The sequence below is a fragment of the Berghia stephanieae genome, chromosome 1, assembly GCF_034508935.2.
Source record: "Berghia stephanieae isolate SIO BIC M18660-M18661 chromosome 1, UCSD_Bste_1.3, whole genome shotgun sequence".
NCBI classification, from domain to species: domain Eukaryota; kingdom Metazoa; phylum Mollusca; class Gastropoda; order Nudibranchia; family Aeolidiidae; genus Berghia; species Berghia stephanieae.
In genome coordinates this window covers 12,845,186-12,872,227 of record NC_088360.1, presented here as the reverse complement: position 1 = coordinate 12,872,227, position 27,042 = coordinate 12,845,186, and the positions used below count along the sequence as shown (strand labels likewise).

At 35.2% G+C, this 27,042-nt stretch overlaps 2 protein-coding genes across 2 annotated transcripts in view; one reads left to right on the top strand and one right to left on the bottom strand.

The window, feature by feature from the left end:
* The window catches only part of LOC144968221 (C-1-tetrahydrofolate synthase, cytoplasmic-like), a 32,602-nt gene extending 17,065 nt beyond the window's left edge, over positions 1-15,537 (top strand). The window contains exons 10-24 of the mRNA XM_078906361.1: positions 1,353-1,414; positions 2,532-2,705; positions 3,355-3,491; positions 3,942-4,171; positions 4,442-4,544; positions 5,777-5,853; positions 6,475-6,615; positions 7,470-7,538; positions 7,846-7,957; positions 8,339-8,520; positions 10,150-10,250; positions 10,880-11,057; positions 11,379-11,486; positions 12,558-12,710; positions 13,439-15,537. Of these exons, the coding sequence (XP_078762487.1) occupies positions 1,353-1,414; positions 2,532-2,705; positions 3,355-3,491; positions 3,942-4,171; positions 4,442-4,544; positions 5,777-5,853; positions 6,475-6,615; positions 7,470-7,538; positions 7,846-7,957; positions 8,339-8,520; positions 10,150-10,250; positions 10,880-11,057; positions 11,379-11,486; positions 12,558-12,710; positions 13,439-13,528 (1,917 nt within the window). The 3' untranslated portion in view covers positions 13,529-15,537. The remainder of the gene's footprint in view (positions 1-1,352; positions 1,415-2,531; positions 2,706-3,354; positions 3,492-3,941; positions 4,172-4,441; positions 4,545-5,776; positions 5,854-6,474; positions 6,616-7,469; positions 7,539-7,845; positions 7,958-8,338; positions 8,521-10,149; positions 10,251-10,879; positions 11,058-11,378; positions 11,487-12,557; positions 12,711-13,438) is intronic.
* A 1,684-nt stretch (positions 15,538-17,221) lies between these two features.
* LOC144968214 (transmembrane protein 53-like) lies at positions 17,222-23,876 on the bottom strand. The gene is made up of 4 exons (XM_078906347.1): positions 23,588-23,876; positions 21,071-21,278; positions 19,657-19,843; positions 17,222-18,180 (listed from the first exon to the last, which is right to left on the bottom strand). Exons 1-4 carry the CDS (start codon positions 23,788-23,790, stop codon positions 17,969-17,971), a joined length of 810 nt encoding a protein of 269 aa, XP_078762473.1. The 5' UTR covers positions 23,791-23,876; the 3' UTR covers positions 17,222-17,968.
* Positions 23,877-27,042: the final 3,166 nt, after the last annotated feature.

Genomic DNA, 27,042 nt, shown 5'->3' with positions numbered 1-27,042 from the left:
TCACCAATTGGCAATCCTATATATATTAATATATATTTTTAGCCTCTGTCGCCCGCCTTTAAGTGTACACTCCATACACGTACGGTCACTACACATACACCATGTAAAAATGTGTGTATGCACATAGGTGCATGTATGTGATATGTATGTATTCATATGTATGTATATGTATGTGTATATGTATGTATATATGTGCATCTTCGGGCCACGTTCCAAGTGCCCCATATGTCAAAGTGCATTGCATTTGACTGTATGATTAATATCAAAATTCAGAGGCGGCGATGTTTTTCTTGTCTCACTTTCTTACTTTCGCTCTTTCTTTGAGTGTACTAGGGTCATATATCTTTTGCATTATTATTCTAATTGATTACTTTTTTATATTTACCCAATATGCGATGGTAGCACTGTGAAACATTTGTGGTGATGGGTCTTATATATTATTATTATTATTATCATTATTATTATTATTATTATTATTATTATTATTATTATTATTATTATTATTATTATTATTATTATTATTATTATTATTATCATTATTATTATTATTATAATCGTTATTATTATTATTATCATCTTCATCATTATTATTAGTGCTAATATTATTATTATTATTATTTCTTTTATTATTATTATTATTACTATTATTACTACTATTATTATTATTATTATTATTATTATTATTATTATTATTATTATTATTATTATTATTATTATTATTATTATTATTGTTGTTATCATTATTATTATTATTGTTATTATTATTATTAATATTATTATTATTACTAATATTATGATCAATATCAAATAATTTTTTTTTTTTTTTTTTTTTTTTAAGGTCAATATACCTATACCTGTTTATTGTCGTATTTAAAAGACGGGGATAATTCTAAATTGGCAAAGCAACGACAAACATTGGGTGTCTCCCATTCCTGAGGTTAAAAAAGAAAAAAAAAATAATAAAAAATAATAATAACAATAATGATAATAATAATAATAATAGTAATAATAACAACAATAATAATAACAATAATACTAATGATAAGTTCACTTGTTCAAAGTTTATCATTATCTCAAAGCACTTAATAGAAACATCCCTATATCATAATACACTCTCGAATTTGTTTATTTGTATATAGTCATTCCAACTTATTTTCAGTATTTGATACAAGTGTATCTTATCACGGATATGCAGATAAAAGTGGAAAGCTTTGGGTTATCTCTTATTGGGCTAAATGAATAGCCTCTACAAAACTGGATATAACTACTTTTCTTATAAGCGAGTGTTTCAGTTGTAACATTTGTTTATGTCTTAGTGTTAAACCTTCATTCAAAATCTTCCCCTTGTGCAGATGGAAAACAATGCTTGGAATGTACAATATCTTCCTTTGGATCTTAAAGAACCAGTCCCAAGGTAAATAAATTATAGATATCTCATGACTTCTTATAATTAAGAATAACTGACCTTCTTGGTAGGAAAAGTAATGGTTTGTCTTAATGAGGGCATACGTGATTGTTAAAACCCTGGAATAATAGAAATCAAAAAGTATCAATGCAAACAATGGATGTTTCAGGTACAAGTCTTTTGTCATCAAAACAAACAATAAGCAAAGAAATACAAACCAAAAAAAAAAGTAAAAATAAATCAAACAAAATGAGTGTAATGTGAATTAAGTAGTAATCAAAACGTCCTATATTTGAATAGTTTCATATCGGAGCTTATCCATTTTTACCTTTTTATTCATAGCAGTCCTCAAGTCTTTAAAAGCGAGACTGAATTTCTCTCAATCACGTTATCTATCGTTATTTATCTGATCAGACCTGTTCTTCAATAAGAGCAGCAATGCAAACTCTTGCTTTATGAGACCAGAGTCAAATATATGTTACTACTCTATTGGTGAAAAGGGTAGGATATAATGTCAGAATGAAATAAAATCAAACTCCTGTCTATGAACAGTCAAACTTTATCTCACTTTCTTTAGGCTTGATTACCAGCTTTTGTATAGGGCGCTGGGTAATAACATATTGATCTAATGGAGACCTAGCCACCAAATCACTGGGTTTATTAGGCAAACCAGATGTCTGTTTGAAAGTCAAACTGTTTACCACTCTGTATCACCAAAAATGTTTATTGTTATTCAACCATTTCTATTGCACCCAACTTGTATATAAATACATGCTCTCGACCTTAATGATTTGATTTATCCTCAAATGGTTTTTGAGAGGAATTTATTATTTCAAAGGCTACCAAGTCTTTGTAACATGTTTTATGGGGAATTTTCAACTCAGTTAATCATTTTTTTCATATTAGTCTCAAATGTCATCCATCTTAACTATTTCACTCTTCACTTCTTTTAACCATCAATCAGCTAAGTGTGTTCTCAACATTCCGCCCAGCTCTTCTTAATTTATCACTCGCTTTTTTCAGCTGATGCCCATCAATCTCCTATAGAATCTTACTGCTTTCATTGTGAAAACCACATCTTACACTCCAACATGCATTCAAATATCTCTGTTATGATTTCCCCCAGTGATATCGACATTGCCAAATCCCAGGTCCCCAAAGATATTGCCAGTTTGGCCTCTGAGATCAACCTGACTACAGAGGAAGTCGATCTATATGGCAAGAAAAAAGCCAAAGTCTCATTAAAGGTGTTGGACAGATTGGCAAATCAAAAGAATGGCAAATATATTGTGGTCGCTGGGTAAGTGGTACTAACTTATAATTTGTTAGTTTTACTGATTTTGTTCAAATTGTCTTTATTTTAATGACTTGTTTTTTTTTTCATGTAACATTTACCATCTCGTCAAGGGAGATGAGTTATGTTTAAATTTATGCTATTTTATTCTTGATCTGTATCAAAACTTTAATGCCCGTGGATGTATCATTTTTACACTGTAAGCTTTGTTGTATAAACAGTCAAAAATTGTTATTTGAATAACTAGGGGATGGAAATCCTTCTCTTTTCACAATTTTCATAGGGAACCAATTTAGCTTTAATTGTTACATTAGAAAAATAAATAATTTCAGTTTATTACTTTCAGTTTTATGAGCTTTGTCAAATAAATTTCAATGTTTTATTTTGGATGTTAACTTTAAGTTAAAAGGTAAATTTGTTTATTTTGATTTGTATATGTGTGTATTTTTTAAATTTGATTTTTAAGAACTATTTGCTATCGGATTCAAATAATTTATTTTCATTTTATAGTTTTCTATTTTTTAAAAGTACATAACTTACAACAACACTGTAATGAATAGTGGACACATAAAAGCTATTTTAGATATTTTTGAAAATTCATATCTTTGTTCACCCTGTCTGACATATTAATCAATTTATTTTCATGTCTTTGCAGTATCACCCCCACGCCCCTGGGAGAGGGTAAAAGCACAACGACCATTGGTTTGGCACAAGCTCTTGGGGCTCACCTGAAGAAAAACATCTTTGCTTGTGTCAGGCAGCCATCACAAGGACCTACATTTGGAATCAAAGGTGTGCTATCTAGAAAAAGAGCTATTTATTATTATGCAAGTAACAATTACTTGTCAAAAGTTCAAAAAGGGTTATTGTCAATTAATAAAAGATTTTATTTTATTTTATTTCCTCCGCTTTTCTTCTTTCATTCTTACTTATTTTTTTCTAAAAAAGCATTACAATTTTGCTGCAAGAAATAGAAATATCTCACTAGAAAATGATATTAAAGGACAAAACAAAAAGAAAAAACAAACAAGACATAAAAAAACAAACAAATCCAAAAAGGTTGACTTCGTGATTAGGAAATTCAGACAATTGAAATATCACTTAAACTTGAATGCTGACCATTTCACAGTCCTTTCCATAAGTGATCATTGTATGTACATTCATGTTTGCCATAACTTTTCAATGAAAACATTTTTTCTTTTGATTTCATGACAAGTCGTTCAATCATTTTGATTTATCCAGGAGGTGCAGCAGGAGGCGGTTATTCCCAAGTAATTCCCATGGAGGAATTCAATCTCCATTTGACTGGTGACCTTCATGCCATCACCGCTGCTAACAACCTGTTGGCAGCCGCCATTGAAGCACGCATGTTCCATGAATCTACACAGAGTGACAATGCCTTATTCAATCGCCTTGTGCCAGACAAGAAGGGAGTCAGGTCTTTTTGTCCTATCCAACTCCGCAGACTTCAGGTAGAAAAAGAATTTTGAATTGGAATAAAAAATATTTCTTACAATAATGTAGGGTCAGTAGTGTAACTTATTTTATGCAATGAACTTAATGTCCTATACAAAGGATAGAATGTAATGGTCATAATTTAAAAAAAACAAAACTTTCTGCACACATGGGAATAATGCTCAGAATTACCATTAAAAAAAGATAGTAGTACTTATTTTATTTTTACCCTTCATTCATTAAATAATTTATTGTAGCATGCACATTATATACATTTTTAACTTTAGAAACTTGGCATTGAGAAGACCGATGCAAATGATCTGACACCAGAGGAAAAAACAAAGTTTGCCAGACTTGATATCGATCCAAAAACAATTACATGGCAGAGAGGTGAGTTATCATTCAATTTTGGCTTGTGGGCATCAGCCTTCCATTTTGATAGGGTCTAGTGCAGTCTGTAATTATCCAGCAAAACAATGTCATAAAGATGGAAAATTCAGCATACAATAATAGATCATATTTAAAGATTTTTTTATCTTTGTAGAAAGAATACCAATTAGACCACATGGTATAAAGAAAACTTGATAAGTTTATCACCAATATGATATGTTTACTATATCTATAAACTTGTTTAATTATTTTTATCGAAATTATTCTTGTCTGTTTACTTCTTGATTAACCAGTTCATGATTTTTATCGTCATTGCCCTTGTTGGAAAAAAAAATGGTTTTATTTTGAGGGTAGTAATTTTGTGACCAAATCCTGAAAATTACAAATTTACAAGTTTTTATGAAGAATTAAGACTTGTTTTGGACGTTGCAATGATAAGATAATACAGTGATCAAGAATTCGATGTGGACATAGGCAATGACTGAGATTGAACTTAGGCGCCATTGTGCTGTTTTCTTTCCATGCTAGGTGATAGGTGACTGGATAAATGCTGTCTATAGTGATCTACCCCCAGCACTTTTTGTCTTTTGTTTAAAAAAACTTGTTTCAAACAACCGAAATCATTCTATTGTGATTGCACAAATGCTTTCTCCTGCTTTTTTTTGCTCGACTTAATTGACTTCAGCCTTTAATCCATTATGAGCATAAAGCCACCCGTGAAGCTTACTAACACTTGGTTCTTCCCCAAGCTGTCTTCTTACATCCCTTCAATGTACACTGTCACCAGCTATTTCCTTGCTTTCCTGATCTTCCTCTTCCCTGGAATTCTATGAGACAGCCTGCATTGTTATGTTGCAGCTACTTACTCTTTAGCATAAAATACATAAAATCTCTTCTATCTGTTTTACTCTCTTTCCATTACCACCCTGTGTGTAAAATGATAGCTTATATCGACTTCAAATACTATCCATCTTTCTGTCTATCTTTATAATCTGAAAGCAAAATTGATAAGATCAAGAATGAAGAAACCTGAATAAAAATAAAAACAACAATAGCTCGAAATGTAGTCGCATCAACTTTGAGGTGATTTCTTTTGGAAACATACTACCATTTTTATTTGGCACTGAGAGTTATACCATTTTTTCTTCATTATCATTTTTATTGTCATCCATGTCTGCTCTAACCCATATAATGTATACATTTCTTGCTTGTTCATTGTATTTTTTTCAAAGTAATGGACACCAATGACCGATTTTTGAGGAAGATAACGATAGGGCAAGGACCACAAGAGAAAGGACATACCAGAGAGGTTGGTATCTTGCTTTAATTTTCTCAAAATACAACTTGAAAGAAATGAACACGATTTTAGAAATACCAAAAATAAAGATACTAAGCAGATGAAGCAATTATCCACAAATTACCGACCCCGGAGGGGTAAACAGTTTGGCTAAAAAAATTGGAAATTGGGTAATGTTGGTAATACTAATTATTGCTTTAAAAAAATCTTTGTTATACCTATTGTTGATTTCAAGTAATCACCATCTCATCTCGTGATTTCCAGAGTTTTAGGGCTGTAGTAGTAGATTATTATTCTTTTGCAACATCCAGGCCCGGAAAAAGGGCTGACTTTTAACCCTACTTAATTTTATAACAGGGACTTTAAAAGCACATGCAAATTATTTTTGCCAGTGATCCCTTATTAATTATTATTAAAACGTATTGTTATTTAAAAGAAAAATTAGTGGTTTTGTTAACTATCATTTTGATATTGTTATTGTACGATGTGTTATCTATAAACCATCTTATTCTGATAAGCTGAGTGTTACAGAGACAGCAACAGAAATTAAATTATTCAGATAATTTCTCTGCAATTGTAATGTGCAGTGCACTCTGTTGTGAATTCATTGATGTGTCTTTTTTTTCTTTCCAGACCCAGTTTGACATTACAGTAGCCAGTGAGATCATGGCTGTGCTTGCTCTAACTACCGACCTGAGAGACATGAGGGAAAGGCTTGGAAGGATGGTGGTGGCAACTAGTAACACCGGAACGCCTGTCACTGCTGATGATTTGGTGAGTGAAGCTTTGTTTATCAAATACATGAATACACTTTACTTATTTTTCTTAAGAAAAAAAGAATTGCAGGCCCTAAATTCTAAATCTCATTGTCCTTAGACACTGAAATGACCTGGAAGTGTCGTGAGTGCCATACAACTTCTAAAAGTTACTAAATTTACTAAATTTCTTGTTCTGCAATTTTCGCTTTTCAGTCTTAGTCTTTTTTAGCAGGCAGACCCACGAAAGCTGAATATTTTGTTCTTTTTGTGGTATGATACTTACAAAACTTACTTTATAGCCCCTGAATAGAATATTCTACTGTAGAATACTTTCCACCTGATCTAATATTTAAATCCAGCCACCAAATCACAGCTGAGTGGTCAGAGAAGCTAGCATATAATTTTTGACACGAAGCAGATCGAATAAGGTCAGTGCACAAATGATGAGCGCTCTATCATCTGAACCACTTGTTGCCTCATTGAAATTGTGTTTATCTTTTTTCTATGACACGAAATAGACTTTTAACTTTTGTTTTTCATTCTTAGTATAATAATTTTGTACATTATCACAATATTTTGTCATTTTCACATTATTGCACTGCAGACGACCAAAAACCATCCTACCTGGCCTTTAATTTTGAGTCGTCCCCATGGCTGTCAGACACCTTCTCATTTTAGCTGCGAGGCCCATGAGATTGCAAAAATATTTTGCGCTTTACTTATGTTAGATAGTTTTTTGTATTTTAAATTTTACTTGGAAAAAAAGATATGGTTAGGTTTTAAGTAATGTGATTGATTTAGTCAGATAATTTCACAAGTTGTGTCTAAAAAAAAAGGTAAGGCTTTTGTATGTTTTTTATTTATCTTCAGGGTGTAGGAGGGGCATTGACAGTGTTGATGAAGGATACCATTCGACCCAACCTGATGCAAACATTAGAGGTTGGTCTGCCATTTGCTTTTGCCTTATATGACCTTATGATTTTTTATATACATCTTGATACTTTTATTATTTAAAATGGAGGCGTGAGTTCACCCTTTTAAAAGAAGTATATATATGTTGAATAGGGTTCTGGATAATTATAAAATGGAATAGTACTTATTCCTCCATATTGTTTTCTTCTTGTTTTTTTTTATGCTTTTGTTTGGATGCTTCTCACCCCCCCCCCCCCCCCCCCCAATGTTTTGTCTTTTTCTTCCCATTAATTAAACAATGCCTTTTTAAAATGAGTTTTTTTCGTTATTCCAGGGCACACCGGTGTTTGTCCATGCTGGACCATTTGCCAACATTGCTCATGGAAATTCTTCCATTTTGGCTGATAAAATTGCCTTGAAACTTGTGGGAGAGAACGGCTTTGTGGGTATGAGCGTTTTAAAAACTTTCATGTGTTAGTGACATAATTATTATTAAATGTATTAATACATACAACAATTGGCGACAAGCAGTGAAGATTATTATGAATGTTATTTTATAGCAAAATATAAACAATGAAAAAAACAAACCAAGATGGTTATTACGGGACTTTTGCTGAAAAAAAGAAAAAATTTATTTCGAATAATTTTTTTCTCAATTAGCATAGATGGTGCTGAAAATGCTCCATATAATTGGATATAATCTTTTTTTTTTCATTTACAATTTCCAAACAATAGGGATCATTTGTTATCTTGTTCCTGTACAACCTCTAGTGCTCTGCTCCATGTTTTCTTTTACCACTGTGGTTTCAATTCTCATTTATCATCAGTGACTGAGGCTGGCTTTGGTGCTGATATTGGGATGGAGAAATTCTTCAACATCAAATGTCGCTACTCTGGTCTGGTGCCGAATGCAGTGGTGCTTGTCGCTACTGTGAGGGCTCTGAAGATGCATGGAGGGGGCCCCACAGTTGTGGCTGGGGTGCCACTGCAAAAGGAGTACACAGAGGAGGTAAGCTTGTAGCAATGGGAAGCTGTCGGAAGCTAGGAACTCATAAGCTGTTTTGGCTTTAACCCTTCCCAAGGAAACACTAAGAAAAAAAAAGAAAAAAAGTTAAAATTGATGTTTCAACACACTATATAGAGAAAAGGGGTATGCGGTTAGAATGATGGCTTGGACAGGAATAGGGATCCATGATTTATAGATGGCTTCAGACTTTGAGCTGGAAACAATATTGTTCCCGTTTGTAGTTTGCTAATTTTAACATATGCCTGTTTTTACAGAGATCTGATTTCACGCAGACTTCCAATATATACAGTTGAACTTGTCAAGAGGGACAACTGTATGGCATACATAAGTCGACTACAACAGTTTTTTTAAAATTGTCTTTTTAACATAGAAATGACACAAATTTTTAAGAGGGGATGTTGACATTACAAAAAAATTTTTTATTCTCTATTGTCTTCTGGCACTTTTCTACTCACTTCATATCTTGTTGTTACCAACTTAAGTGCCTGTTCCACTCACTTTTCTGAATTAAAAATTCACCCCATACACCGGAGCATACTCAATGTCTCAATCGTTTCTATGTTATATGTTTGTGATGAGAATATTGGCTATTAAGCTTAACTGCTGGTCAAAATTACTTCGCGATGGTGGCGAACGAATCGGCGATCTCAAGAAGTGGGTGAGAGAGGGATCTAGAAATGACTTTGGGTTTGAAACGAATATTTTTGTGTTCGTGGATAGCTCACACGGTAGAGCCACGCTCTCACCTGCCAGGCGGAGTTGTCGTACCAATAAGGTCGCAGGTTCAAACCCCACCACCGCCGCGAAAAAATTTTTTATTCTCTATTGTCTTCTGGCACTTTTCTACTCACTTCATATCTTGACATTACAAATCATTCCTTTAATCTAGTATAAGGCCAGTGGACAGTCAGTTGAGTGAGGAGACTTGGAGTTATCTTGCCCTTTGTCACGTTCATGAGTTCCCATCCTTCACTCATGATACAAATCACAAGTCAATTTGTTTAAAGGACACTTATTTTAAAAAAAAAAAAAATAACACCCAAAAAACTTGAGATTTTATATCGCGCAATATCCACTAAACATGCTCAAAGTGCTTTACAATGGGTCCCTGGCAACACTTAACATATAGGTTTTATTAGGCGATGTTATAATTTTTTTGGACCGAGACAACGCTAGGTACTCATTTTCCACCCAAGTGCGGTGAGAGAATGTGAGTAGAGAGCCTTTTCCAAGGACTCCACTCTACGCATAGCGAGGCTCAAACCCAGGACCTTCCAATCTGAAAGCGAGTGTCGTACCACAAGACCACATACCCGCACTTATTGGACACTTATTGGACACTTATTAGAGGGTGGATGGTGGCCATGTCATGACGCCAATTGTAGTGTCTACTGAAATTGTCGTTCAACAAATAACTGATCACTTTACCACACTTGTTAATACTAATTTCTTATTTGAATTTCAACTTTCTGCATAATCTTCAATTCTTTTTTAATCATGGTCTTAGAATGTGACCTAAGGTTTATAAGATCAAATTACTGGATTATCTCTTTTACATGATTTTGATATTTCTTTGTGATAAAAATTAAAAACCTTTTTTACGTTTTACAGAATGTGGAACTTGTTGAGAAGGGTTGCAGTAATTTAATCAAACAAATTGAAAATGCCAACAAATTTGGTGTTCCAGTGGTTGTGGCCATCAACAGGTTCTGGTGAGTATTTATCAACTAAGGGACAAATTAATTTGATTTTTGTTATCATTTATAAATCATTTTTAAAAAAAATGTTTTTCAGGGCACGTTGTATAATATTTTGGAATTGGATTACTTAGTTATGTCCTTGCCCTTGCTGAAACAGTCAGTTCTATAGTGTTAATTTTGGGAGGTAATATTTTTCTCCTTGTAAATCATCTCTTTATTATGAACTGTTTGTTTTTGTTTTTGTTTAGAACATATTTCGTAAATATTTGAGTGTGTTCCTCTTAGTGGGATCCTGTGCTGGTGTCTGGATGAGACTTTTAGGTGATCTCAAACTAAATACATTGATGGGATGCTCTTTGAATCTACATCTGTTCCCTATTTGAATTAATTCCTCTTTGTCTAACTTTTTCCAGGTTGCTTTAATTGTAATTCTCGAACTTTTTTATTGTCCCGTTTTCTTTCTTTTTACTGGTGCTGTTAAGACCTAAATGTGTCACAAGCGCTGTAAAACCCTTAAAAACAAAACATATGAAATTTTGTTCTCTTACAAACTGTTCAATTTCATATGTGTCCCTATAAATCTGATACAGAATTACCGTCTCATTGGAATAATTTTCTTTCTGTCTTATTCCTAAATGTAGGAGTGACACAGAAATAGAGTTGGAAGCAGTCCGTCGGCTTGCCAAAGAAAATGGTGCATTTGATGCTGTCATTTGTAGCCATTGGGCCAAAGGTGGGGCTGGTGCTGTTGACTTGGCATCTGCTGTAGAAAAGGCCACAGTCCAAGAAACCAAATTTAAATTCCTGTACGATGTCAAGGTATGTCACATTGTACCATTGTCTTAGATTTACAAGACCAGTGAACTCAGTTGTTAATAGAATAATAATAATTTTTATATCGGATTCCATTCAACACTTACTGCGGTATTAGTGCTGGTAAAGAGAAAAGATTTTATTCCACACTGTTCACAAAAAGGGATAAGGAGAAGGGGAAGGGGGGGGGGGAGCAGCATTGATAATGGCCATATTATCATTTAAATAACCAAAATGGATAATTGGCAAATTCTTTTAAACATTTTATCATATCTAGAATAATTAGTGCATGTCTTGATAATCAACTTTTAAAATTTGCTTTTCCAGGATTCCATCGAGTCAAAGATTGAAACGATAGCCCGTGAAATTTATGGTGCTGATGGTATAGAACTAGAAGATCTGGCCAAAGAACAAATTGAACGTTACAAACAACAGGTAGTATTTTTTGTTCTGTAATTAATATTGCCTATTAACTCTTTCAGTGCTGAGGTTATATTCACATTTCCGTCACAAAATGGCTGATACCTGATCAAGGCAGCATGAGAATGTCATTCAAATTTGGCACAAAATCTCAATTAAAATACCCCAAGGGCCAACTGAATGTTCTGATGAAAGAAATGCTACCATTGGTTCAATTTATAGTACTTTTGTAGAAAGTTGGATTGGATTACATTGTTTGTTTTTGCCTTCAGGCTGGCCACTGTGAAAACAGATTCTGCTCTGGCCACACATTGCGGCCAATTGCGCTGAAAGATTTAAGTATTTATTCTGCTGTGTTCAATATAATCTTAATGAAATGCTACACAGCAGTATTAAAAATATTTAGCAAGAGGGACTCTTCATCAACGTTGAACTAACTCAAACTTTCTTGGCGGGTGGTTGGATGGGAGCATCACCCTTGAATCATATATACCTATGATGTTCGCATGGGTGTACGATCCGATAGTGATGTCGTTTCTTCTTCTCTTTACTAGCCTATCCTGCTTCTTTGGTTTGTGATTGTGTTTTTGGCAGGGAATATTTTTTTCTGTAAATCTTCTGCCTGTTTGTTCTTGGTTGTTTGTAATTTAGCTTGTGATATCTTTGGGTTATGATTTTGATTTGCATTTGTGCTATTTTTGTTGGATTGCTTGTTTTTTTGTTTCAGCGGTCTCTCATATAACCTCAATTGTGTTGGAAGAGACCTAAAGCAACAAACAAACAAAAAATCAAACTTTCTTGAAAATAATCTTTAAAACGCTGCAGATGCAATAAGTCTCTGATTATCACTATATATTTAATTTAGGTTGCTTTTAATTACTTAACTCATTGACAGAAAAGGTTCCTTTCACAGGCAAGTAGCCAAGAGACAGTAGTTATTTCTGAGATTTGTTTAAAAGATAAAGAAAGGAAAATATCCATATTCACACAGGCTCCTTATGCCATAAATAAAGTTATGTTATTTGAAACCTGGAAAGTCTTCTTTTTTAAAAAAATAACTTGCTTTGTATTATTTCAATTTTCCAGGGTTTTAACGATCTTCCCATCTGCATGGCTAAGACACACCTGTCTTTATCCCACAAGCCAGAATTGAAAGGGGCACCAAAAGGGTTTGTGCTTCCAATCCGAGAGGCAAGAGCCAGCATTGGGGCTGGCTTCATCTATCCTCTCATTGGAACTGTAAGTGTTTTATTTTCAACTGATTCCCTTTACTCACAGCAGAATAATGTCAGAACTATCTTTCAATTTAGTCTGTTTCCCCGTTGGCAGGTCCATTCCCCTCATCATCAATTTACGACAATAATCCATGAATTGCTGCAAGGAGAACACTGCATAATCACTTATAAGAGGTGACCTGTGAATACGCCATTAATCATCCTGTCATGGCAATCCATCACCTTAGATTATGATGAAAATTTCCTTGCACCTTGGCTGAATAATGCAGCCAAGGTGCAAGGAAATTTTCATCATAATGCGGATTTCTATTCTGCTTTTACTGAGAGTCTGTTTTCTGTAATTCTTCTTGTTCTTCTTTCTTTCTTTCTTCTTCTTCTTCTTTTCTTCTTCTTCTTCTTCTTCTTTCTTCTTTTCTTCTTCTTCTTTCTTCTTCTTCTCTTCTTCTTCTTCTTCTTCTTCTTCTTCTTCTTCTTCTTCTTCTTCTTCTTCTTCCTTCTTCTTCTTCTTCTTCTTCTTCCTTCTTCTTCTTCTTCTTCTCTTCTTCTTCTTCTTCTTTCTTCTTCTTCTTCTTCTTCTTCTTCTTCTTCTTTTCTTCTTCTTCTTCTTCTTCTTCTTCTTCTTCTTCTTCTTCTTCTTCTTCTTCTTCTTCTTCTTCTTCTTCTTCTTTTCACTCCCGTCCTGGTATTAACAAGTACAATACAAATAAACCAATGTCATTTTTATTTTCAAAGATGAGCACCATGCCAGGACTGCCAACCCGCCCTTGTTTCTATGACATTGACATTGACCCAGATACAGAGGAAATCCTTGGCCTGTCATAGTCACACAATTCATCACTTTTATCACAGTGATGTGATATAATTTGATGCCAATATTGAGCTTTCGTGGCAGGGAAACATCATAAAATGGTATTCATTTCATTTGTACACTCATACTTTGATAAAGTTTTGTTACAGACACATTGGTGGCATGCATATATCATTTGCTTTATTACTTTATTATATCTGTTGGGTGTCATGATGTTTTTTGTTGTTTTTTTTTTTAATTTGAGAAATACTAACTAGACATTCCTTTCCCTTCCAGATATAAACAATCATTATGCAAGTTATGGAATTTATTGATTATTTTAAAGAATTTATTGATTATTTTAAAGATATCTTTTCCACGCCATCATTTTTCTCTGACCACTTTACTCCACTTTGCGTTTAGTTATGTAAAACTATCTAAAGAATTTATTGATTGAATTTTGTCATCTTGTTAAGGATCTTGCGCTGATAGGAGAACAGCTTAATTGTCTGTGATAGACGACTTTTTACCTGATGTAAATCATCTCTTTTTGTCTATTGTTGTTACTGTTGGCCATTATTGCATTTAGACATTATGGTACTCTTTTGGTGTATCCCTTTTTTGTGAGGATCTTGTGCCTGAGTTTTGTTTAGGTTTTCAGAAAAATAGTCTTAGATTAGATTCATAGGTGGGTTAGATTTCTCGTAGGATCCCCGTTTATGTTTGAACCAGTCACTTTGTCTCATTTTTTCTTGATGCTTGTAATTTACAATCTTTTGACTATCCTATCATATCCCTTTTCTACGACTGAATTTTTATCTAGACGTGTCTTTATGAAAAAGAAAGCATTGTAACCCACAATTGGATGAATAGAAGCAATTTAATATTTGGATTTTGAATGGTATGTAAAGATCTCTTCCATATCTGTGAAATATATTTTCATTGCAAATATTTGGTCTCCTTAAATATTCAACACTTAGTCATGGTACCGTTTTCACCTTCTTCTCATAGTAAATAAAAATTGTTGCATCAGCAATGGCTCAAGATATTACATACGTCATTAAAATAAACCAACTTATATTTTAAGATACGTTTTTTCAGTTGTTACCGAAGGGTGATTGTTCAAAGTTTTACCATTCATTATAGATACATATGCCTTGTAATAGGTTCATCTACATTTGTGCCTTGTTATTATCATGCAATTTCAAAGGTAAGATTCACACAAATATTTCATTTAGATGTGAAAATATAATATTAATATTTCAAAGATCGACTGTTGTATTTAATTATAAAAAAAGAATAAAGTTGAGATTTATTATTTTTAAAAAAATGGATATGTCATTTATTATAAGGCTTGTAAAATAATATCATATTCTATTGTATTCACTGCCTAAAGCTCAAAAACGAAAAGGTAAATTATAACAGTGGTGAAGTTGAATGTTAATTTTCCTGTAATCAAAAAGAACAACTGTTGTCGACTGTTTGAGCCTCCCCTCTGTGAACTGCGTGGACATAAATTTATTTGATACATATGGCATCCTTTTTCAATTTAAAATTACAATTTATGATGTTTAAAAAGAAAGGGATTAAAGTTATAATTCATGTATTTTGGATGCGCGTAAACCAACATTCACATATTTGCAGGTATGATAACCAAACGCAAATTTAAACATTTTTGTAAAGGACATCATGTCAGGGCTTGAGAGTATTTCCATTACAACAATGATCTCATAAAAGTTGAATTATCAGACCTGCAAATAAGTAAAGCTCAATCTAAACCAATGCAAAGACTATCACATATATAGATATTATTACGCCATATTATATATTGTTGATTGTTTTAAACCATTTTTGTAACATTTGTAATGGGAGGATGTGCTTATTGAATCCTAATACCCGAGTTGTGATTGTGACAAGTATAAAATTGTCGATCGTTATAAAGGGATTGTACTCCCTTCATGTGATTGCTGATATTAATTTAGTCAAGACTAATATTATGGGTGCTGGGAAAAAAATAACACTGATTAAATGTGAGGAGATACAATTCTGTGTTTCAGTGATTTTTTTCTTGTCTCTCTCTCTCTCTCTCTCTCTCTCTCTCTCTCTCTCTCTCTCTCTCTCTCTCTCTCTCTCTCTCTCTCTCTCTCTCTCTCTCTTTCTCTCTCTCTCTATCTATCTATCTATCTATCTATCTATCTATCTATCTATCTATCTATCTATCTATCTATCTATCTATATCGCGATGGGGTTCCTGACCTCCTATAGTGGGCAGGGAGGTAGTTGCTGTGTCTTCTATCTTAAGTACACTGATAGTGTGGTCTTGGAATCTATATCTGTTCCCTAATTGAACCATTCCCCTTTGTCTTACCTTTTCTTGGGTGCTTTCATTGTAATTCTAGAACTTTTTACTATCCCATTTTCTTCCTTTTTACTGGCACTGACATGGTCTTAATGTGTTGCAAGCGAGTAAAATCCTTAAAAAACAAAAACAATCTCTCTCTCTCTATCTCTTGCCCCCTCCCCCTTTTCATTTATCAAAGTGATGGAATTCTTTAACGCTTAAACCATTAGCCTTTGAGAAAGACGTACTCCTACTATCCCATCTAGGAGGGAGATGGCCGAGTAGATAAGGCTTTGCACTCCCACCAGGGAGACCCGCTTGTGCAAGAACTTAAGCCCCTTTGGTTGGGTGGGGTCTTCTGACCTCATGATGGGCACAGAGAGAGAGAGAGAGAGAGAGAGAGAGAGAGAGAGAGAGAGAGAGAGAGGGGTCACTTGCTGTCTTCAATCACCCATATCTGTTTTCCCTTTCCATGTTGCCCCCTGTCTTTATTCTGGATTGAGATTGCTGGATTTATTTTTCTAGCTGGGAGGGAGACAGTCAAATGCCTTTTTTTTAAAGAAGATATTTTTCCCCCTTGTAAAACATCTGTCTGTTATGGACTTTAATTATTAGTTTTAAATCTATAATCATTTGAGTGTATCCTTCTTTGTTTGAGCCTGGATGGGACTTTAAGTAATGTCAAAATAGGCACAGGTCAAATCGAAGAAGAATAGTCCTGGAATTTGGTATTGTTCAAATCAGTGGTCTTTACATGGGATCTTTTCTAGTAGCTGGAGATGTTTAAGGTTTAGAATGATACACAGTTCCTTCTTAAATTAAATATGGCCAATTTTACTATGGCCGGAAAGTCGTGCAATTGGCCTTGTAACACATTTCCACCGATCTTTGCTGGCCGGTAAGACATTCTGACCTGGACCTTATTAGTATCTGATAAAATTAATAAAAACACATCAAATGTGTAAGGAACAGCCTTCATCCAATTTTTTACTGGCGCTGATATGACCTAAATGTGTTGCAAGCGCCGTAAAACCCTTAAAAACAAACAAACAAACAACAATCTTTTGTTCTTTCAATTGTCAATCTAGATATTTTTAACACCCCATTTCTTAACTGGCGCTGAAATGACCTACATGTGTCACAAGCTCCGTAAAACCCTCAAAACAAAACAAGCCCCTTTCCTCTTGCTTTTTCTTCGTTGCTTTTATCTTCAGCTATAACTTTTCCCCAATATCATCCTCCGTATAACTGGTGCAAAAAAAGAAAAAAGACAAATGTGTCGCAAGCGCAACCCCACCACCCCCTTCCCCAAATTAAAAAAAAAAGGTTTCGTCCTTGATCCCCGGAATGAGATGACTAAAAATTAAAAACAAATCCAAAGTTTACCAATTGGATTATAAAAGGATCATTATCCTTTTGTTTTATTCACTGTATAATATTATAAGATTTGGGTGGTAAAAATTAGCATACAAAGCATTATGATAGATGGCACGATATGAGTTAATCAAGAGAATGTAACCAGTTAACTGTCGTACTTTGGACAGCCACGTATTAAAAAATTTGGCCAGAAAACTCGTCCTTCAAATATCGATCGATTTAAATGACCCTCATCTTGGCAAAAACTGGGACCTCGCGAAGTCCCAGATTTGAGAGTTTTTGCCAAGATGAGGGTCATTTAAATCGATCGATATTTGAAGGACGAGCTTTCTGGCCAAATTTTTAAATACCTACATGGCTTTCCACGGCAGTTAACTGGTTAAAAAAATGATGATCAATAATATATTATCTCATTTTTACCAAAATACTCGTACGTTCCAATTATCCCGAATTCATCATTTAACTTAACTACCACTCATAGATTTTAAATTCTGAGTATTACAACTGAAGATGAGTGGAATCTCAGACCCCCTGACTGCCTGACAGTTGTGGCGGTCAGAGATTCGATTCCCACACAAAAAGGTTGATTTTTGGGGGGATGGTCTTATCTCTATTTTTTATAAGCTTTTTCTAGCACTGTATCAAAAGTTGTTTTTTTCAGGATTTCAAAAAGGGAAATCATATTTTTACGTTCGCATAAGCAGTAACATACGTAGTCGTGTTACGGAATCTTGAATATTTATAACTCCGTTTGTTGCTAGGACTTGACGATTCTCTCTACAAATCCCTGACACAGCGACATGTACTCCACCTCGTGAGTGAAAAGATGACGAGCATGATCCGAGTCAGACCAGCATTTCTTGTCAACCTGCACTCCAGCCCTGTGACGAATGTTGATGACGGATTCCACGTCTGAAGAATCGACGACATGGTCACATTCCGAGTACAAATACAACTGTGGACTGGCGTCTGGTGGTTACAAAAATTAAACACATACGTATCATTATTTTGCGTGTTTCACGATGTTACCATTATCAACAAAACATTTCACAACATTCATTTACCGTCGTGGTCAATCATTAGCAAATCACGGCGCGTGGCAGAAATTAGTATGAAAAGAATAAGCAGAAAGGTGTAGGTTATGCAAAACGGCGATGGAGTGTGTGAGTGGCTCTGAGTGTCTGCATGTGAATCATACTGTATACAGCACCTGCAGTGGAGATAAGATACACACGATAAACACATACATAACTGACAATGTCACGGTAAATCATCAGTGGTTGAAATCATCAGTGGTTGAAATCACCGGGCGCATAAAAAAAAACCATCAAAAAACAAAACAAACAAAAATAACCAAAAAACAAACAAACTTTATTAATTAAATTTGTTTACGTTGGCTGGGTGAAGTTAATTCGAAGAAGGAATGGAATGATAAAGAATAATAAGGAAAACAGTCGGGACGTTCGAATGAGTTCGATGCAACCATATTATTCGAGGAAACCATGCTGGCGTGTAATTCCCCTTTTTCTTCCTTTTTCTTGGGTGCTTTAATTGTAATTCTAGAACATTTTACTCAGCTTCTTCTCTTTTCCTGGAGCTGATATGACCTAAATGTGTTGCAAGCGCCGAAAAACCATTAAAAGAAAAAACAAAAAGAAAAAAAAAAATTTAAAAACCTCAAACAAAACAAAACAAAACAGTAATGTCGGCGTGAGGCTTTTAGATTGAAAAAAAGAAAAGGAAAAGAAATCGTGAGATGCCGTCGGGTAGGCGTTCCATAAATGAATTAGATAAAAATCATCACACTTCTGAGGGATCACCCATATCCAAGTGAGCAAATTGGGGTGTAATAATCTTGCCAAAGGACTGGGTTGGGTCTTTTGACCTCCCATGATGGGCAGTGGGTCACTTATTGTATCTGCTATCTCCTGAGTTGCTTTCTGTTTTTGTCTTGGAATAAGATTACTTCGTTTTGTATGTAACTGGGAGGGAAACAGACAAATATTATAGTTTTGGGAGATGGCATTTTTTCTCTTGTAAATCATCTCTCTGTTATGTATTGTAATATCTGTCCACACTTGAGTCGAGTGTAATCTAAGTTACGTGCCTTACACACTGACACAACTCCGGGAGCAGCGTATTGTCATTCAACATCGTTTGCTTTTGTTGTACTACTACTACTACTACTACTACTACTACTACTACTACTACTACTACTACTACTACTACTACTACTACTACTACTACTACTACTACTACTACTTCTAGAATTTCTTCTTTTTCTTCGTCATCTTTTTGTTGTTGTCCTCCTCCTCTTAATCCTCTCCCGTCTCCCCCTCTTCCCCTTTCCTCCTCCTCCTCTCCTTTCCTCCTCTATCTCTAGAAGAGGAGGACGAAGATGCTAGCAGCAACGACTGCGATCACAATGTTTTCAACTTCACTTACTCTTATTGTAACAGAACTCCTCGTAACTGTCAAAGTCAGGAGGATAGTGGAAAAACTCTGGAAAGACAGTCGCTAGTATGTGCAGGAGAGCGATATAAACGTTGAAGACTGTTGGAAATGTCTTCCTCAGGGATGCAATGATTCCAGAAGGACGAGATGGGGCACTATCTATGATGGATCCGTAGATCTTATAGGGGAGCAAAAGAAAGAGATAAAGAATGCATGGCGTAAACAAGTTCAAACTAAAGTGTTTAGACCATACCGAGTGTTCATGGTTCCCTTCTAATCTATTTTGTGGATCACAATGTTGGTACCCCAAGGAGGCTTCAAGTTAAATAAATTTTAGTGAAATTATACACAAAACTCCCAACTCGTATATCGCCGTACTCTGATGTTTTAAAAAAATTGGCCTGAAAACTTGTTTTTCTGGCAAGCACTCTCAAAACCCGGGACTTCGCGAAGTCTTCTTTTCCCTCAGTATCTATCTGGTTTTCAACTTGCTCTATGTCTTTGTCATGGAATGCTATTACGTGATTTTGTCCTGGCCCTGGCTGGGAGGGAAACAATCAAATGTATAGTTATAGTTTGCGGTGATTACCCCCCCCCCCCCCCCCCATAATAAAACCTCTCTCTGCTATGTGCTGTTATATTTGTTGTTTTGAATATAACGATTTTTAATCCTTTGAGTGTATTCCTCATAGTAGGATCACGGGTTTGTGTATGGATAAGAGTTATAGTAGGTGATCTCAAACTAAGTACACTAGTATGCCCTTGGAATCTACGTCTGTTCCCTATTTAAACCGCTCCCCTTTGTCCCATTTTTTTTTTTGGTACGCTTTAAATTGCAAATACAGACTTTAAAAAATAAACTATCCCATTCTCTTCAATTTTACTGGCGCTGAAATAACATGCGTCGAGAGCGCCGAAAACCATTTAAAACAAATAAAAACAAGACAAAGCAATGAAAGTGATATGCGTCAAGTGTCAGTAAGTTAACTATACAGGATCAACTAGAATCTAGATCAGTCTCAACCATCGACATGACATGTCGCTGGTCTCAATGCATACCCAAGCCATAATATGAACATTGAATCATTCGAGTTCTAAACAGGATCCAAGTCTGATTATTTTTGGTTCCGTTCAGCACTTTTATTTAGGAGTTTCGGATGTCATGCTTTATGTAAACAGAACAAACCATAATTAAGAAATTGGTTGATGCAATTTTTAAAAGTTCTTCCTTAAATACATTGTTTTTGTTGATGTAGTTGTTGTTGAAAACGAAACACAGGTTTTACAGTTATTTTGCTTTTGCTGTTATTGGGAATATTGATTGCAATGAGTTTATAGAAACTAACATTATAAGGTTGAAGTCTACGACAGCACCTCGAATTAGCTGGCAAGCGACGTAACAAACCTGGAAAAGGTCATCGGTTTCCACCTTGACGGCTCTTGTAAATTCGTTGTACACTTGGACAGATCGAGGACCTAGAAGATGAAGGAATATCGGGTTCTGATGAAGCCCTCGGCTCTCTAGACAGGCCAAGACGGATTGTACGGCTTTGCTGCATTCCTCCTCGTTGTTTGCGACGCCATAACTTGGTGTACACTGGAGTGTTGTCCACCTTGATAAATTTAGGATGATAAATGACTTAATGTATTCTGGTAGAAACATGAATGAATGGATTGATATAAATGGACGTACCTGCTAGATAAGTAAATAGACTTATTGGTACTTAGTTTGGTGTATTTGGAGAATGGTTGGTTGGTAGTTGGTAGTTAGTGAGATATATTACAACTATAAGCAATGCAAGTAAAAACAACCATCTTTGATGTAGGTAAGGTACAGCTACGTGGGTGCCAGCAGACCATTTAAAATTGATGAATAGATAATGAACGGAGAGAGGATTAACACTCTCGTGTTCACAGTAAAATCTAAACTTTATCTTGTGCTTTTAACTACCGGAATGAAAACGTAGCCTTACATGGTAGTTACATTGAAAATTACGATTGGTCTTTCTGTTTTCGATATATTATCATGTAATGACATTGATAACATTTGTGGGTAACAAATAACACACTACATCTAAATAGCCTGATTCAAAATCACAAAGTGCAAAACATGGAAACATTCATAAGTTAGTGATTCCAGTTGAAGATCATTCATACTTAAGCAGCTGCCAAAATCACAATAGCAATCGTCGATTTATATTAATATCTCTTACGGCTGTAGCAAAGGCCTTTGGTATCTCCAGACAAACACGTCACAAGTCGAATCATAATTTTGCTAAAAACATTGTACAAACAGATCGGGACAACAAAAAAACCAAAAAAAAAAAAAAAACAAATTTAAAAAATTAGAAAGAGAGATATAGAAAGAGATAGATAGATAGATAGATAGATAGATAGATAGATAGATATATTGAGAGATAGATAGATAGATAGATAGATAGATAGATAGATAGATAGATAGATAGATAGATAGATAGATAGATAGATAGAAAGAGAGAGAGAGAGAGAGAGAGAGAGAGAGAGAGAGAGAGAGAGAGAGTTTCTCCTTTGACTTTAAATGCCAATCGCGCTGAACTTTCTGATCAATTGCAAAACGATTTGGCATAGTTTTGAGGAAAGGTGTTAAAACAAGTTTCTAAATTAAATACGAGCCTTTCCAGAACGACAGTTAACTTGTTAGTAAATACAATTAAGTAAAATTGACCCATTGCTCCTCTAAGGTACCACATTAAGAAACTAAGGAGCAGGCGCCGTGTAAGATAAAGATCTGAACAAGTGTGAATGAAAGGTGCCAGACAAAGCAAGAGAGAAACATACAAGAAGAAAAAAAACATTCAAAAAAATCAGTCTACCTCGACTTGGGATCGAACCTCAGACCTTCTGATTCCCGATCAGACCGGGATCTTTGTTTGGCACCTTTCACACACATTTGTTCAGATATTTAACCTATAAGGTATTATGTCGGAATCGTGTATAGGCTAAAGAGGAATTAAAATTAAATAAAATAAAAAATCTCCCATGGTGGGCGGGTGATGTGTCTTCTACCCCCCCCCCCCAATATCTGTTTTCCTTTTCTACGTTGCTCTCTGTCTTGGTTCTGGATTGAAATTGCTGGGTTTTATTTCCTGGTCCTGACAGAAGGCCTTAGCTGTGGTGGAAGCAGTCAAATGTAGAGTTCATTTTTTGTTTTGTTTTGAGAGGTGGTATTTTTCATACACTGTAGATGCTCTATTATATTATTTTTTAAAGTTTTTAATATATTGCACTTTGTAGACATTCTAGTGTATCCTTTGGTGTAGCGGGATCCTTTGCTTGTGCCTGTCAAAATATGCACATGGATGGATTGCTGGTGGAATCTTCGGTTCCCCTTGTCTTGCTTTTTCTTTTCTGAAATATTATCCTTATTTTTACTGGCACTGAAATGACACATTTGTGTCGTAAGCGTTTAAAATCCTTAAATATGACCAACATGAATATTAAAATGGCCAGAATTGTGACATTTTAGTTTTCGTCACCGAACTTATATTCATTCTTTTCAATAAAGCTTACAATATTAACCCGTCTCTTGTTTTTGACTATACTGTCATGCTTTAAAAAACTAGGTATTAAAAAGTTTGGCCAGAAAACTCGTCCTTCAAAAACCGATCGATAAAATATTTTAAGCTTACTTTTTGTCTATTAATTGAAAGTCGAATAATCCAAACCGACGCGCACTTATTTGCAGGTCTGACAAACCAATTCCTTATGGGCTCATTGTTGTAATAGAAATCTCAAAAAATGACGCAAAATATTGTCCATTACAACAATGTTAAACTAGGCCCATAAGATGTCATGCCTGGATAAATGTACACGTCGATCCAAGCAACTAATAAAATGCGCGAGGAATTACTTATTCTATATCAATTTAAAAAGGGATACCTACCCCTTGGATTCGTAAATTTTCCTAAAATGTCTCAAGTAATTGTGTTCAATGAAAGGTGTCGCATCTTCATCATTCTGTTTGTTGACATGGATGAGAATAATAACCGGCTGATTTTTGTCTGCGTTGATGGATGGTTGTGTCCGATCCCCCTCGGTGTGAATAAAGTTATCTGTCCACGGGTTATGACCACTGCCCGAAATCATTACTTTTGCTCAATATTGAAACTTTGGTAGGTATTTGTTGTAAGTTTCTTTAGTAGTGATGGGATAAATTAGGACGGAAATAATCATTTAAATGGATTCATAAGATATGCATTATGGTGCTGTACTGTGTTGTTTTATTTAACCAAGTAACGAAACATGATAAATGATAAACAATGTTTCGCAGCTTTCACTTATCTATTTTTGGTTGTGAATGAATGACCCCATCTACATAGGGTTATTATTATTATTATTATAATTATGATGTTGATAATAACAATATTAATAATATTTAATAATAATAATAGTAATAATAATAATGATAATAATAATAATAATAATAATAATAATAATAATAATAATAATAATATGATGATGATGATGATGATGATGATGATGATGATGATGATGATGATGATGATAATAATAATAATAATAATAATAATAGCCGTGATGATAATTATGTTCACCATCGTCATAGCTTGTAACTCCAACGCCGAACCCACTCCACAGCATCTAGGGAGCAGATTCTTAAGTCGTGGTCAGTGCAGCTGAGTCTGTTCCTGACAGTCTCTACGGATGTGCTCTAACGCTGCTCTGGGCATCCACATTTACACAAGCTCGTCTCAGCCAGTCCCCACTTTTTCATGCTTCCAGCAGTTCTCCCAAGTTTTGCGGTAATCTATTCAGTGTTACCCATTCATTCCTGGGGAGCTCAGTTCCGTAGGGCAGTTCTTCCCTCGGATCTTCAACGGCTTCATTTGCATGAGTGCCCCACTCCCTCCATGTAGAAAGTCTGTAGACAGCTGCATGATCAGGGTAGGTGCTTTCTTCTGTCATGAAGCTCTTTCTCGACTTCAGTCTACTTGTCGTTGGGATGTGGTCATGGAGAGGGTGCCTTGGGTCCATCTCCTGTTTATATTTCTGGGCTTTGGAAGCAGTGACTATTCGAATGTGAGGAGGTGCAATGCCAACCAGCCGATGGAGAACTGGAAATGCAGTCAGTTTCAAGTTACCAGTAATGATCCGGCAGGTGTTATATAGCTCATGGTCAATCTTTTTGGCATGGCAGGATCTTGCCCAGATGGTAAGGCGTATTCGGCTGAAGAATAGCAGATGGCTAGTGCGGTTGTACTGGCTGTTTTTGGATCTGCTCCCCATGCAGTGTTTGCCGGTTTTCTTAAAAGGTTGTTTCTTGTGGCCACCTTTGCTTTTGTTTTCTTTATGTGCTGAGAGAAGGACAGTATGCGGTCTAAAGTGACACCGAAATACACGAGGAATGTGTTCTCCAATATGTTTCCATTCCAGGAGATGTTTAGTTTCCTGTTGGCTTGGTGGTTTTTTAAATGGATGGCACACACCTGAGTTTTTCCTCGGTTGGCATTTAATGACTTCTTTCAATAATACCCAGAGAGTGTCTTCAGGGCATATGTTAGTCCTTCCTCAATGGTCTTGAAATCAGAGACATGTGACGCAAAACACAGATCATTAGCATATAGAAGCCTCCAGATATTCTCGAACTCCGGTTGGTCGATAGTATAAACGTTGAAAAGGATAGGTGCCAGTACCGAGTACCGACCCTTGAGGGAGTCCGTTATTTTGTGATCTCCATCTCCGTTTCTCCCCATCCATTTCCACAAAAAAGCGACAGTTTGACATAAGGGATTTTATTATTGCAACTACTTTTGTGTTACGAGTTACCCTTGCAACCTTATTGTCCTGTGATTAATGTGTCATAGGCAGCTGTCAGGTCTACGAACACAGCCCCTGTTGTTGTTGGCCAGGGACCCCCTGTAAAGCGCTTTGAGCACGTTTAGTGGATATTGCGATATATAAAAGCTCAAATTTAAATTTACAGATGAAGATGACCCCCCCCCCTTCTCTCTCTCTCTCTCACTCTCTCTCTCTCTCTCTCTCTCTCTCTCTCTCTCTCTCTCTCAATTGCTACGAACACTTATTAAGAGTCTGATAACCCATTTTGTTTCATTGGGACGAAAAACACATTAAAACCAATATATAATAATGATTGCGTCCATAATTTGTATTCCGCCAATATAGGCTACTTGTAAAAATGCCAAGGCGTGTTAACAAGTAAACCTTTTAACCGTTTTCTGTTTTAACTACAAAACAATAACGTTAGGAGCCATAGAAGAGGCGATGGGGGAATTAGGTCCAAAAAAACTTTGAATTGTGCAAATTAGGGCTAAAAGCACGAAAATTACTTATGTTGTAGAAGATGAAAAATCCTATAATTTATACTGTAGAACCACTCCGAGAGATCAGTATTAGTTGAGATTCAAGCTTTTTAAGATTGGCAAATTTTGAAATGGACGACCAAAAATTCGTTCATCCCTATTCTGGAAACATTCAAGGAGTGTTGCCAGGCGCCCTTGCAAAAATCCTTGTCTTTTAAACTCATTTTAGGTGTTTGCTTGACTAGTTGTTGAACAAACAAGGCATATTAATAAATGATAACATGCCCGCCGATGTTGAAAAAAACAACAAAAAACAGGCACATAAGCAAATAGGATTAAAAAGAAAAAGCAAGAAAGAAAAACCCCAACAAACCGACAGAATAAAGACCCGGGCATCAGGGTAGCAAGTTTGAGAGAAGAAATAAATCCGTTACACGAGAAAAGCGAAATGGGCGATAGGGCGACGGGTAACTACTATACCTTCATAATTTTATTGAAAATAATTTGTCATTAATTGATGGAAGCCAAGATCTAGCTTATTGATGCTTTTCGTTTAATTAAAAAACTCACAGCATCTGTCAGCCTGATATAACGTACCAACACACTCAACTATGTGGAACCTTAAACGTTTATAGTCTGATTAATACCATTTAGTGAGAACTACTCATAAAAATGGCTGGTTAAAATAATAACAAAAAGCTGAGTGACGTCAACTTTGTTTTCTCTAGTACAATTAAGACCACGATTCGTAAACTTATGTGATTCCCAGGATATCCATAAGTCGAGTAGTGGGAACTGCAAACCATACAATTACAGGGTCATTATCATAATTGAAGTTTCAAGTTGCGGGTTATTCTTATAGATAGATAAGGACAATTTGGCCATGGTCATTGACGACTGTTGTAAGAGTGCTAGTACAAAAATTGAGCTCTTTAATAAAATGAATAATTCATAAATAATGCATGTTTTCTATTCGCAATTTTCACCAATCTGGCGGTGCCACAAACACTTTGTCAACGTAACCCTCCCTAGACTGAATCGATGCATAACAGCGATAATG

Bases quoted from the DNA above. Each gene is read 5' to 3' on its own strand.
- LOC144968214 (XM_078906347.1), bottom strand. From the start codon at position 23,790: ATGATTTCGGGCAGTGGTCATAACCCGTGGACAGATAACTTTATTCAC. The intron at 21,279-23,587 runs GTAGGTATCCCT...AAATTTATCAAG, and splicing joins AAAATTTACGAATCCAAGGG to GTGGACAACACTCCAGTGTA. The intron at 18,181-19,656 runs GTAAGTGAAGTT...TGTAACCACCAG, and splicing joins GGAGTTCTGTTACAATAAGA to ACGCCAGTCCACAGTTGTAT.